Below are 13767 nucleotides of genomic sequence, written 5' to 3' on the forward strand. Positions count from 1 at the left end.
CCCTTCTTTCTCATGGCGGCACGAGGAGGTAGAGGACAACGTGGCAACCAAACGAGGGATAAAAGGGATGATGAACTTCAAGCACTTCAAAGACAAGTCAAGGAACTTACTTTGCGTCTTGAGTGTTGAGAAGCTCATAGTGAGCGAGGTGGTTCACGCCATGGATCTTCTAGTGATGAATCTGATGTGAATCCATTTGCCAATCATGGAGAACAATTGGAAAGGACGTTCTATCGTGATTCTGACACTTTGATGATTGATTTAAAGGAATTCCATGATCGCCTTCAACCCAAAGAGTTTCTTGAATGGCTTAGTGCCATTGAAAAAAAATTTGAATGCAAGAAGACACCAGATATTCAAAGAGTGAAGCTTGTTGCTACAAGGCTTCAATGTTATGCTTCAGCATGGTGCGATAGAGTTCAAGAGATGCGGCTTCGCAAAGGAAAACTTAAGATTTCTTCTTGGCAGAAAATGAAACTAGGCTTAAGGAGAAATTACTTCCAGTGGATTTTGCTCAAATGGCCTTTTCTCAATTTAACAATTTTCGTTAAGAGTCTAGAAGTGTAATTAATTACACTGAAGAATTCTACAAGTTAATGGCTCACAATGATCTTCAAGAATCCGAAGAACAACTTGTGGTGAGGTATGTTGGAGGTCTAAAAATTCTAATTTAGGATGAAGTAGAAATGCATTGATTATGAAAACTCAATGATGTATATCAACCAGCCTTGAAAGTAGAGGCTAAGCTCGCTTGTAATAGGAGGAAGAAATTTGTGGAGGTACAAAATCTTTACCCATCTTCCAAAGGAGACCCTTCTCATGGTAAGGGTACTAATTCAAATTCCCATAATTTTGGCAATAAATCTAATTCTTATTTCAAGTGTGGAGAGGTTGGTCATTATCACTACACTTTCCCAAAGAAACAGGTTGATGTTCATATAAATCTTATGAAAGAAGAAGGCTTTGATAGCTCAAAACAGCCGTGTATGATGAAGAAGGTGACATTGAGCATGTGGAGGTTGAACCAGAAGATGGTGAAAGTCTTATGGTCCATGGGGTGCTTACAACTCTAAGGTTTGATTCAAATGAAGTTTGGTATGGTTCAAATTTTTTCAATCTTCAAGAAAATATTTGTGACATTAAGAAAGGAGAATGTTGTGTGGACTGAGATTCTCCACCAGTATATGATGTTTATCCGGATGAAGAACAGATTTGGAATTACGGTCTAATGTTCTCACAGCATTTGTCTTTGTCATTAGAAGAAATTTATCATGATACTAATGTTGTTGTCTTGGATGAGAGTAAGGAATTGGTGTTACTCCCTTCTCAAGGAGTAGATCTTTTCAATGAAGGCTTTCGTAAGACTTGTGGAGAACTATGCTTCAAAGAGCTTAAAGATTATTTCAACAAGATGATGTGGCTCCAAACTCCATCTTTTAGAAATCATGAGTTCAAATGCTTGAAGGGTTTGTTTGATTTCAGAAAGAGTGATTTCCTTGATAACAATCCAAAGATCGTATGTCAAGAAGAGATATTTATAGCACTTTCAAATGAAGATGATATTCTCAAGGATCTTTGATCACAGTCTAGGGCATTATTAGACTTTGAAATTTATTGGCAAAAGATGGGCATGACATTTTTGCAAGTCCAATTGAATTATGGGTTTAGATTCTGCATTCCTCTTGCATTTTATATGCATCACATATTGGCGTATCATAGCAAGTTTGGATGAAAACTCGATGATGAGTTCTTTCTCACCTGGGGAGAATGATACAGTGCAGAAGAAGCTACCTTTGGTCAAGAAGTCAAAGTCTTATCTCTTTAATTTTTAGTAAGTTGTTTTTGCATTTATTTTGGGTTTGAAAATTGTAATGGGTGCTTAGTAAGTTGTATTTTTAGTAAGTTGTGTTTAGTTAAGTTGTGTTTGCATTTATTTTAGGTTTGAAAATTGTAATGGATGCTTAGTAAGTTGTGATTGCATTTATTTTGGGTTTGGAAATTGTAATTAGTGCTTAGCAAGTTGGCGCATGATTAATACTTAGACTAATATAAATAGACCATGTGGTAGATGGTTAAGGGCAAATTGTGATTACTAAACTATTTGATATATAAGATAGCTTGAGCTTGTAACCTGTTTTATCCATATTCTTCTCTTGTTATGAATGATTATTCATCCATTTATCCTTTTTATTTGCAACATCTCCCTCCCCCCCCCCCCCCCCTTTTCACGTCCCACATGCACGTATACACACAAAACTTTGTACGTGAGCACAAACACCAGCAAAATGCCCTGTGCTTAGGTATGAAAACAATTAGTACACAAAAAAAATAATAACATTTCCACTAAGAGTCAATGAAGTGCTGGGAGAAGGAGCAGGCATCTTCTCCACTACCTTAGGACACTCCATGACATCCTTAATATGTCCCACCACCTCCTTGGTCCTTGGCAGCCTCATTTGATCTCTCCATATTGCCATCAACATTGTGCTTGCTTCCACCATTAGGATCACCTTCTCCTCCTAGGTTTCCTTCGATGTGTTCAAGCTCCATGAAGAGATTTTCAAAGTTCTCCTCAAAGGGTCCATTGAGATACGAGTCATCAAACAAATCTGCTGTATTGTTATCAACCATGTACGGTTCGAAGATACGACCAGTGAAACTTTGAGGACTATCTGATGCACCACAGAGGACTGCAGCCATGGTGGTGGCTTCAGGTTCCACCATTGGATCACCAAAAGGAAGGGGAGGAAACAAGTTAGTAGGATCTTCAAAGGATACCTGCAAGTGGCCCTCTGGTTGTGGTTCTATCGACGATAAGAAATGGGGCATCGAATTAACCTCCTGGGATACCTCCAGCTGAGAAAATTGTTGGACTTCTAATATTTGTGGTGCTTGTTGAAGGTAGTGACTAATTGGAAAGTTGGTTGTTACATCCGAGCCACTGTGCTCAATGGCAGCAAAGTCATAGGCACGAGTTGCCTCCTCTTCATTGGCTGTATAAAGAAAAATATTTGCTATGAGACTTTGAACTAGTCAATCCTTGATGCCTGAAGAGCAATAAGCCTTTGATAGAGCTTAAGCAAAAACAATATCATGCTTGTTCAACACTTAAGGAATTGTTGGCTGTAGGGAATAAAATGACATTATAGAATAAATGGCTAGGAAAGGGAAAAAGTGGTCTTGGTGGGGGATATGGAGGTCAAGGGCATGTAATGGAAAACAGGAAAAGAACAAATCTACTCAATTCCATCATTGATGCACTACAAGGCTATTTTCTTTTACTGTTAAGGGTGGAGAGAGAAATAGAAGACATTAGCATATATAGTTGTTCTTGTCCATTGAAACAATTGATAATTGTGCCAACTTGTTGGACAGCAAATATAATCTTAAAGAAGCAAAAATAATAAAATGATTTTTATTATCTAAAAAAGCTATTGAAATAAGTTTAAAAAATAATATTTTTTGGAAATTGCACTAAGGGGCGTGCTTTTATTCTTTCACTGGCGCATGAAGAACCATATGTGCCTAGAGTTTTAACTATATATCATTGCATCGAATATGAATATGTTCCAAGGGAGCAAGAGGATGGTTGATAAATATAGCTTATTATAATTGTCTTTACTGATATGTTTGAACTTTTCACCGCATCTTTTTTAATAAGGTTCACTTGGTTGGAGATAATCTAGTATGGAAAAATAAATTCTGTATTAAGATTTCATTTTGATATGAAAAGAAATGAAAACGATGATAACATAAATATAGATCTCGTACCTATTATATTGAGAGAAAGGAAAAATAAATACCACTAGGGAGGGTGGTATTTTTTTTTCCAAACTAGATTACTGAGCAAAAATAATCTAAAATTATCATTATATAATTATTATATTAATTATATTAATATTTACTAAATATATATTAGAATCAATATATTTATCATGTTTATTAATTATAATAAATACAAATATATTATATATATTAAAATAATTTATATTTATAGATACATAATTATAGTTATATTATTTATTTATATTTGTAGTCAATTTATTCACTATAATATATTAATAATAATATATCAACTATATATTACCTTTATAATTAATATATTAAAATACTAATAACATTATTTATAAATAATAATACAATTAATATATAAATAATTTTATAAAAATAATTAAGAAATATTTATTAATTATTAATAAATATAATTTTGTAATTATTAGTAATTAAATATTTATTTTCTAATAAATATATTTATAAAACTTATAATATATATTTATGAATATAAAAAATACATTAAAATTTATTTATGGTAATAAATATATTTTTAATATATATAATTAATTAAAAATATTATTAACTCATGTAAATGTATTTTCATTGAAATGTCCCATATTGAGAGACTTCATATAAATAGACCACAAATGGCCAACAAATGAACTAAATAAAAAAACATTGCTTGAATTGTGTTCTCTAAAGTATTTTTTAAAAATTTGGCAATATTTTTATATAAAATTACCTCCAACCAAATATAGTAATCTTTTTTTGGTGTTATTTTTCAAAGTAGTTTTTCTACCAACCAAATATAGTAAAATTTATTTTTTTTTCTTGCGATCATTTTTCTAGATAAATAATTTTTAGAAATTATTAGATTATCCTATAATCTCGCATACCGCAACCAAATAAATCTTAAAGTGGTTATGTAGTGGCAATATCTCTTAATAAATGTCGTCATCCTAGATTGCAATGCCCTCATATGCATATTTAATACATACGATCCCGACATGTAATGCCTTCATCATTCTAGCAAATATCAAATGGTTCTATATTGTGGCAAAAAAATTAATAGAAACTAGTTATATAGATATATTTTTCAAGATGTTTATACTAAAATTGGTCAAAATATGAAAGAAAATGCATACCGTATATCTCAAGGTAATTGTACTTGTTGTTCGAGATGCCTCCAATTCTAGCCTCCCATCCCACACTTTTGTAGTGCCTGCCCAAATCCCAGCAACATGGATGAGAAGATAACTATTAGATCTAAGATATCATAAAATAAAAAATAAAAAAAAATATTATTACATAATTTCTCGTGTTACAATTTGTCATATTGGAAACTACAACAAAGATCAACTTTTCCATTGGAGGTCCAAATATCCAAAGTGCAAATATTAATCAATTAAAGCTACATAAAACTACCATAATAAAATCAATTTGCAATTATTACGTACTTAAACAGAAATATTATTCTATAATTATAACTAATTATAACTAGTCTTATGAAGTAAATCCAAATATTCAAATTTAGAATTATATGTTTCATGTAATTACGTGTACAATGTAAGGCCTAAAGTAAAAAAAATGTAATCAATAGAACTTACTGTTCAACCCCATGATATTCCGATGTGTCCTTAGCAAATTCATTGCCATGATGTCGAAGAAAAGCTATATACTCCTCTTTTGATATGCTCTGCATTTCATGATACTCCTTTAAATACATGTTTGCCTATACCATTAGGGAAGCTCAATAAGAAAATATTATTCAAAACAAAGGAAATTCTTAATTCCTTGAACATAGGTTACCAACACAAAAAGGGGTTTAGAATAATTTTATATATGATAAAAAACTTACAGGAAAATTGAGAATAGTTTTAGGACCCCAATATTTTAGAGCAGCAAGATCGTAGACATGAGCAGCCGTCTCTTCATCATCAAATGCTCCTATATCGCATCACCAATCAGAAATTCAATTTAATAAATTTTATTTTATTCCATGCAATAATAGTTAATATTATATATATATATATATAAATTAACATGATATTGTTGAAAGAAAGGCTAAGGACTTACCCAAATAAACTAAGTTTAGGACAAAAAGATCAGGAATTTAGATCATCATCAGGTGGCCATCATATGAGAACAATTAGCACAAAATAGTCACAAAATAACAAGTTAAAGAAATAAACATTGTTATCAAAAATTTATGAAAAATATCCTCTCTCTCTCTCTCTCTCTCTTCATTTTGTGGTTTGATTTTTTACCATGTTTCCCCTTTTGTTTTGGTTGTTGTTCAAACCATCTTTGTCCCACAATTGGCTTCATACTTTCGTGTCCTTTTATGCCTATTGACATATTTTTAGAGTTAGTAAAAAAAATCACATTCAAAATACTTTATGTAGCTTTCTAACCTGGTGACCCCTCTATAGATGGAGGTCCTCTTTCTATCATTGTCACCAACATGAGAATTCTTGACATTGTATTCTTGATCAATGTGCTTAGTTCTAGATCTGTGAGGATGGATTGTGTTTGTTGAAACCATTGAAGATGGCATCATATGAGAAGAGGAAGAGTTGGATAAATGAAAAGTAGGTAGTGTAGGAGAACTCTCCATATAGATGTATATGATTGAGGTGGTCGTCTTCTATCCTATTTTTTTTTCCTTTCTTTCTCCTAAAAGTAGTTTACTAGTAAGTTTAATTTATATAGAGGACAAGCAAGGGAGAGAGTTGCTCGAGGTTGAGCATTCATTAGTTTCCTAACACACTTGTCCAAAAAGTTTCTCATTCTTCCAAAGGTTGTTTCTCTGCAAAACTTATTCACTTAATTATTTTTCTATAGAGCCTATCTCTTAACCGACAATGGAAGAGTTCATGTACAACTCTACTCCTACCACAAGAGTTCTAATAACATGAATAGGTGGCAACTTGGTTGAATGGGAGATGAAAGTTGTTTAACGTTATCATTCAATTCATCATGTGGGTAATATCTTAAGTATAGATTTCTTAAAACTAAGGGTGTAAATGATATACTTCTCCCTCACTTTTTACTTCTATTTAAGCATTCATGTAAATATGTAGACTCGTCATTTTTTAAAAAAAAAAGCATTCATAGTATGATTCATGAAGCATATGCTTAATATTATTTGTTATATCAATTCTCAACCCTATGAATTGAGAAAGTTGCACTTGTAGTGTGAAAATAATAGAAAGCCAAAGTTCAAAATAATAATGTCTCAATTAATGTATGTATGTATGTGTGTGTGGGGGTGTGTTAAATGTACATATAAATTACAAACAAATAAGACAACTATATCCAACTGAAGTTAGTTTGTACCATCAGCAAACGTTACTTAATAAATTTTGAAACTAAAGATGTTAATGCAATTCCTTATTTAGTTAGTTGGTTCATAATTAGTAACTTCCTAAAAGTAGTAATCTTCAAGATGTCTAGTTGCATAGTTGTTTCCATCTCTTTGAAATGGGTCTCACGATGCTGACCACATGAATTTCCTTTGCTAGTTATATGACCATGAGGACAATTAGTGAGCAATAACTATCCAAAGGTGATTGGTAACACAATGGTCATTATCAAGTCATGTGTTCAAGTAAATGCAACTTAACATGGATTGCATATGAAGATCATATTGCTTGTTTGAAAGCAAGTCAAACTTACTTAACTATTTATTATAAGCATTAATCACTTAAATGCATTAATAAAGTTATAATCTATTTATGAATGTGTGCTTTACATTTCATTCTCTTGGATATTTATGGTTTTGGATTCTCTAGCATGACTATCTTGATAGGCATGTTGAGGCATGGTAAAACATAAAAGATTGGTAGAGAGGTGTTTTCTTTCTTGGTGACCTCTGATTTGCTTTATACAGTATTAGTACATAATTTATATATTAATTTCCCATATAGATGTAACCCAACTTTAATTGAATCAAGGCTTGGTAATCTTTCCTAGTTAGTTCTCTGTTACTTTCCTTTTATTCTAGTAAGCTATTCCTAGGTCAAAGCAACTTGTGACCTTCTTTTACATATTTTAGAAAGAAAAATCATTGAAACCTATGAGACTTACCTCTTACATAGAGAATAACAAGTCTAGACATAAAAAGAAGATATCTTTCCTAATTATTTTTTCCATTTATTGTTTTTTTTTGTTTTGCATTTTGGTTCTAAGGCATGCATTGCGTGTGTCTGCTACTTTTTGTATATATTTGTATGATTTGAATTGTAATATATTTTTCATTAGTTCGACACTTCAAGTCCATTACATGTGCTCCTATGCTAAATTGCTAAAATCTTGTAGCCAAATTAGTGATTTCAATTTCTAATTCTATTGAGGCATTCAAGGCTTCTATATAAAACCTAACCAAATGAAAGCTATCATAGAATTATCTGGAAAGGATGAGGGCAAGATTCATGAACGATATCATAGTCCATTGCACAACAATAGATCTCCACTAGCAAACAAATGTAATCTAAATCTTGGTAAGATCAAAGTAATTTAAACCCATATATCTCTACTAAACCATCAAAAAGTTAAGCTCTTTAAAAATAGCTCAATTAGTTCACAAGTTCAGTTTATGATCAGGCTTCCTCAACCTACTATGTTTCAAACCAATCCAATAATATATAACAGATAGCGTCAATGAACCGACTTAGAAAAATTAAAGTCTTCGATTTTGAAATATTGGATTGGTATTCAATAGCTAAAATACAACCCTTCTTACTATGTTTTATGGGGTAAGAAGAGAGTGAACTATTAAATAATAAAAAAGAAAGAAGAAAATAAAACTAAGCCCTAGCCTACTCAGTCATCCATCTTGGGTTTTCTTGTTTTCTTCCTAACAATCAGTCTCTTCCTTTCTCACTTCACCTTACCCTTCTTCTCCTCACTCTCTTCTCGTCTTCCTATTTCTTGTCCTCTTTTATGTCCTTTTCTGTTTTCTTTTTTTCTCCCTGCAATATGTAGCACCTGATTTTACAAACCTCGCTCTCATAATCAATATAGGCATGATGTGTCACTACTCTTGGTTATCACCTCAAAACCTAATATAAACTATTTCATATTATCTATATAAGCAATATTTTATGTGCATGGGTGAAAACAAGTAGCAAATTAACTATAATATTCTCGCAAGAAATTAGTTATGTCATAATAAAGAAAAGTTGTTGGTAGTGTTGCTCTGACCTCTTGTAGAAGATAAGTAGACTCTCGAGGCTCAAAGGTATAGATCGATCTCCATCCCTCATAGCTATTCTTCTTACAATGATAAATTTAGGTATCAAAGATGTTGGACCAATTAGGGTTATTGTATAGAATGGCTTCACAAGATCAAATGACTTCAAAGGAGAATATTCTTGTAAAAGAAACTCCAAGGGTTGTTTCAACAAAGAAGATCCTCACACCTTCATGGGCATTGGTCTCTGTCCTATGTTCCAAATAGGTTTTGCTTTATACTTCACCTTGATCACGTCCCCATGGTTGAGTACCTGAAGAAATTCACTCATTGATTTAAAAAATTCAAGAGACCGTTAAGCATTATTGATATTAGTTGTGACATAAATGCATTAGGTTTGATGCAACAAAAGTAGGATTGTCGTGGTCTTGCAATCATCGAGGAAGGTAGATCACGTGTCGATGATATCAATTGAGTACCTCAAGAAATTTACTCATTGATTTGGGAAGATTTGATAGAACTACTATATGTTGCTATTGTTAGTTATAATGTAAATGCATTATATTTAGATAGAATTAACGTAGAACTGTCGTGGTGCTCCACCTATCAATTACACTTATTTTGAAACGACAAGCCTTTTCTAAATGAATTTTGTGTCCATGATATTATATATTAAATGCCAATCATAGTTATTTTGTTACCTAAATTTTGATGGAAATGTATTGCCAAATGGTGCAAAATTATGCTTAAGAAGTAACAACATTTAATGATGCCACCTAGGTTGCATGGACCCATTCAAAACCTAACTTAAGTATGAAAGAAAACATAGCCTTTTAGAGTCATGCCAAATTTTCCATAAAAAGAATAAATAAGCAAAGTATAATATCAAACATTGGAATTATTTTTATGATAGATCTATTAGGCATATCCGAAACCTCAACCTCCAAATCACGTGAGAACAAAGTTTTTGACAACCTTTAAAACTCATTAGCAGAAGTTTAAGATTCATATCAACCTCTCATATAGACAAATTTGTTACCAAGAGAGTGGAAGGTAATGTTAGATATAGCTTGATCTTATCACTATGCCTTAAAAGTCAAATGCAGATGTTAAATATCAATCCATGCTTGCTTATCCACATTAGCATCCCCATTATATATGGATAAAACCATGCAACTCCAAAAGCCAACTCCCTTTTGCATGTGGTGGAATATCCAATTCTCTTGGAACTTGGTCATCGCATTAATTAACATGCATTATTGAAGGATAATGATGCATCATTTCATCATTGTGCTCTTGCCTAGCTTAAACTCACATATACATTATATCTTGCGATAAGCTCAAGCTATTGGGGACACTTGTGCAGAGTGCTTGGAACAACCTAATCAACATGACAATCAAGGTTAAATCAATATCTTAATGGTTGAGGTGAGAAAGTGATATCTTACTCATTGAAAAAAAGTGATAAAGCAAGGCCCATCAGTTGTCGAAAAGTAAGAAGGTGAAGTCAAAAAATTTTGGGTGTATGATGGCTCACTTGTACGGAACACAAATCTATCTCGACTTGGTTTGGAGAAGAAAACATCTTCATACAGAATATCGATATCCCCACCACTGCTGAATTAGATTTTGATAGGGCTAAAAGCATGACACCCAATCCCTAATGTTTGATAATCATGTGTGACCCCAAATGTCATCCTCAAACTGGAGCACAACTAATTCTTAACTCCCATCCAATTAGGAACCATCCTACTATATGAGATAATGGAGAGAGTGTTGGTTTATTAATAAAATATATAATTCAAAATTTTGATGTTCTTAGAATAGTCCCTCATTGGATATTAAACTAAACATATACCTACTTAAATGTAAGTCTTTACTTTGGGATACCTAAATAACTAGATCTTTTGAATAGATAAAGTTTAAAAAGTTATCTTGTGATATCTTTATCTTTATCTCTCTCTCCTCTCTTAAAATTCTCATGTGATATTTTAAAAAGTTATCTTGTGATATCTTTAAAAAAATGTGAAGAGATTCTTTCTCATCTCATAAGACATCCCGTACGGATGCTAATGTTTCTCGACGAATCTTGTTGTCTCAAAATTCGGGCTGAGGTGGAAGTGCATCTCGGACGACCCTAAGATCAGCTGGAGACGAGTTGAGCAGACTGATCAAGGTATCGGGTGCTGGTCTCCTCTGCTCGTGGTCTACAAGAAGTCCGCTGACGGAGAGTTTTGGTGGTGGATCCTCTAATGCCTAAGTTAGAACAACAAGGCATAGGAGATTAAGGGAGAGAATTTCGTTAGGTCGCTCTATGAGTAAGGTTGCATGTATATTGCATACATGAGTCCCCCGGGTTGCTCTCCTTATATAAGAAAACCACATTGTTGTTACTTTGGCCGACGTGGCATGTAATGAGGCCAGGTAGTGGCCGGTGATACGGTCGCAGTATGATGTCAGTCCACGTGGCAGCATAGTATGCTAGTGGGGTTGCAGCATGTGATGCCACCACGACTACAGACTGTAAAGGCTATCAACTGTTGGACTATCCTCCCTTGTCGACTCATGCCAATTATCCTGTCGGTCAATGACTCCTTGATCGATCGACTCTCCGGCTAGGGACAAGGAGTTCATGTTAGCATGGTCAGCTACTCGATGTGTCGGGTTAGTTCTCTTCGGCTTACATCCGAGGTAAAGAGAAAGATATGGTCTGAGGTCAAAGTACCCAATATTTCTTCCATCACTTGCCCTCCACTTTCGAAACCAACCTGCACTCTGGTTCAAGTGATGGAAGTCGAGTGGTTACCTCGATAAAAGGTGACACTGTTGTCAAAGATGTTGAGTGCATTGTTTGGTCTTTCTGAAGCATTGCTGGATAAGCTATCTTGAGACGTCACCATGACAGTGCTCCGGCGAAATCTTTTGTTTCAGGTTTCGGTGTCCCCCATCTCGACTTCGACATCCTCCGTGTCTCTCCATATTTGGTAGGCTTTCGCTCCTTGGCTTCTCGGCTCTTTTTTCGTCTTCTCCCTCACTACCTTGTCTCTTCTTTCTTCATCTTCATTTTCCTCATTATCAGCGACCATAAGGTTAGTGCCCTTGAGGGGAGTCGGTCGTCGGACCATTCTTCCCAGGCTCGGCAATCTCAACTTCAACTGAGTCCGGAGCCTAACCGAGCCTAGACCATGAGGTGTCTGTCCTTACATAAAAAGAGATAGACCTCGTTCGAGCCAAGCACCTTATCCCTCCTAAGTTCTTTTTCGAACTCGTCGGTCCCAGTGACCGGGTTATCCGATCTCCTCCTCCTTTGCTCGACCTGTATGTGGAAACTATGAGGACCGAGCTAAGCTGCCTCTCCATTCTTTTTTGTTCAGCTGATGAGGACCTATAGCTTTGTCCTGAGTCAACTGGTGCCGAGCTCCTGGCGGTTCTTGTTGGCTTCTATCTTTTTATCTTCTCTGGGGCATCCGAGCCTCGACTTCCCTCTTCTAAGGATGCTTCACTCTGCAGGAGCATCCCTAGGACAAAAGCTGGTGGTACTTTTCCCTAGAAAATATGCCAGTTGACCTAAGGTAATCCCCTTCCTTTTATGGGTGGAAATGAAGATTTTTCTTTGTCCACATCGAGTAGCCATGGGGGTTCGAGACCGCATGGAGGGTACCTCGGACCAACCTGAGTCGTCCTCCGAGGTTGTCTAGTGTGATCGGAGGGCATTGGACAAGCTTCTGAAATCTCGATCTAAGACTCCAGTTTTTCAGAAGGTACTGTCCGAGAAGACTTTATTAACGCCGGTCTGAGTCTGGCTAACCCCATGGGTAAGCTCCTCCTAACCTTTTTCTCTATCAGCTTGTCGTCTTCCTTTTTGACTCTGTCTCAGTTTTGTAGTTCTTGTGCATGAAGTTTGATACCGCCCAAATTCGTGAGAGGAGGAAGGCGAAGAAGAGGTCGCTGAGGCCAAAGGAGAGGGAAGCTCCCTGAACAGAGGAAGCAGAGTGGGGAGTCTCTTTTGGTTGCCGGTGCTGAAGTTTTTGTGGAGGTCGAAGCCCATTTCAAAAGAAGACGAGGGGGAATCTCTTTAGCTGTTGTCACCGAAGTTGCTGGAGAGGGTCGAGGGCCCCTTTAGAATAAGAGAATTTGCCATTACGATTCCCCTTGAGGCCCAAGTCCATCGCCCGACCCGATCTGGTTCAAGCTCGTTCACTCGCCAGGAGCACCCTTTGCATCGAATCATACTTCCAAGTTTTACTCCCACAGTGGTCTTCGAGAGTGGACCTAAGCACAGCACAGTGATCTGTCTGCAATGGTCTGTCGATGATGGCGATGACGGTGAAGATGGTGAACTTGATAGCGCAAAGCTGGGGACACGGGCCACAATGAAAGCAACAATGGGGGCAAGGGCAAGAATGAAGTCTTCTGCCTCATTATTTTGCTTGTGTTATTTTGTTCAAGTGAGCTAAGCTTGATGACCTTGTTTTTGTTTGGTCTCTGCTAGGCCAGTGTAAAAGGTTACAATTTTAATGAAAACAAAGGATTTTTTCGAGCACCAGGATTCAATTTGTTCCCCCTTTTATTGAGTCTTGGTCATTGTGTTGAGCTTGAACCTTTCATCGTAGTCTTTTTGGCTCGATCTCAGCTGAGATTAATGTATGTCCTGAAAAATAATAGATAAAAAGAAATTTTCTAAAGTACCTGACTTTGGCCTTTATTTGTTATCGTTTATTTTTTTATTTGGGTTAGGCTGCCCACCGACCTTTCTACTTGTGGAGTTCACCTTGGGCTCCTTGATCAATCTTTCCAAA

The 13767-nt window shown here is 35.3% G+C and overlaps 2 protein-coding genes across 2 annotated transcripts in view; one reads left to right on the forward strand and one right to left on the reverse strand.

Moving 5' to 3' along the window:
* LOC120106896 overlaps positions 1-1579 on the forward strand; it is a 42051-nt gene extending 40472 nt beyond the window's left edge. The window contains exon 2 of the mRNA XM_039119991.1: positions 1260-1579. Within this exon, the coding sequence (XP_038975919.1) occupies positions 1260-1579 (320 nt within the window). The remainder of the gene's footprint in view (positions 1-1259) is intronic.
* An 836-nt stretch (positions 1580-2415) lies between these two features.
* Positions 2416-11868, reverse strand: LOC120106897 (AP2-like ethylene-responsive transcription factor At1g16060). Its single transcript, XM_039119992.1, has 5 exons — positions 11775-11868; positions 5633-5721; positions 5382-5506; positions 4920-4996; positions 2416-2993 (listed from the first exon to the last, which is right to left on the reverse strand). Exons 1-5 carry the CDS (start codon positions 11866-11868, stop codon positions 2416-2418), a joined length of 963 nt encoding a protein of 320 aa, XP_038975920.1.
* Between the last annotated feature and the right edge of the window lie 1899 nt (positions 11869-13767).

Source organism: Phoenix dactylifera, unplaced genomic scaffold (assembly GCF_009389715.1).
Source record: "Phoenix dactylifera cultivar Barhee BC4 unplaced genomic scaffold, palm_55x_up_171113_PBpolish2nd_filt_p 000675F, whole genome shotgun sequence".
Taxonomy (NCBI): Eukaryota; Viridiplantae; Streptophyta; class Magnoliopsida; order Arecales; family Arecaceae; genus Phoenix; species Phoenix dactylifera.

What these genes read in the sequence shown, in the direction of transcription:
- LOC120106897 (XM_039119992.1), bottom strand. Translation starts at nt 11,868, where the DNA reads ATGGTGACGTCTCAAGATAGCTTATCCAGCAATGCTTCAGAAAGACCA. An exon ending in GAATATCATGGGGTTGAACA is followed by an intron (nt 4,997 to 5,381) that starts GTAAGTTCTATT and finishes GGATTTGGGCAG; the next exon opens with GCACTACAAAAGTGTGGGAT. An exon ending in CAATTACCTTGAGATATACG is followed by an intron (nt 2,994 to 4,919) that starts GTATGCATTTTC and finishes TTCTTTATACAG; the next exon opens with CCAATGAAGAGGAGGCAACT.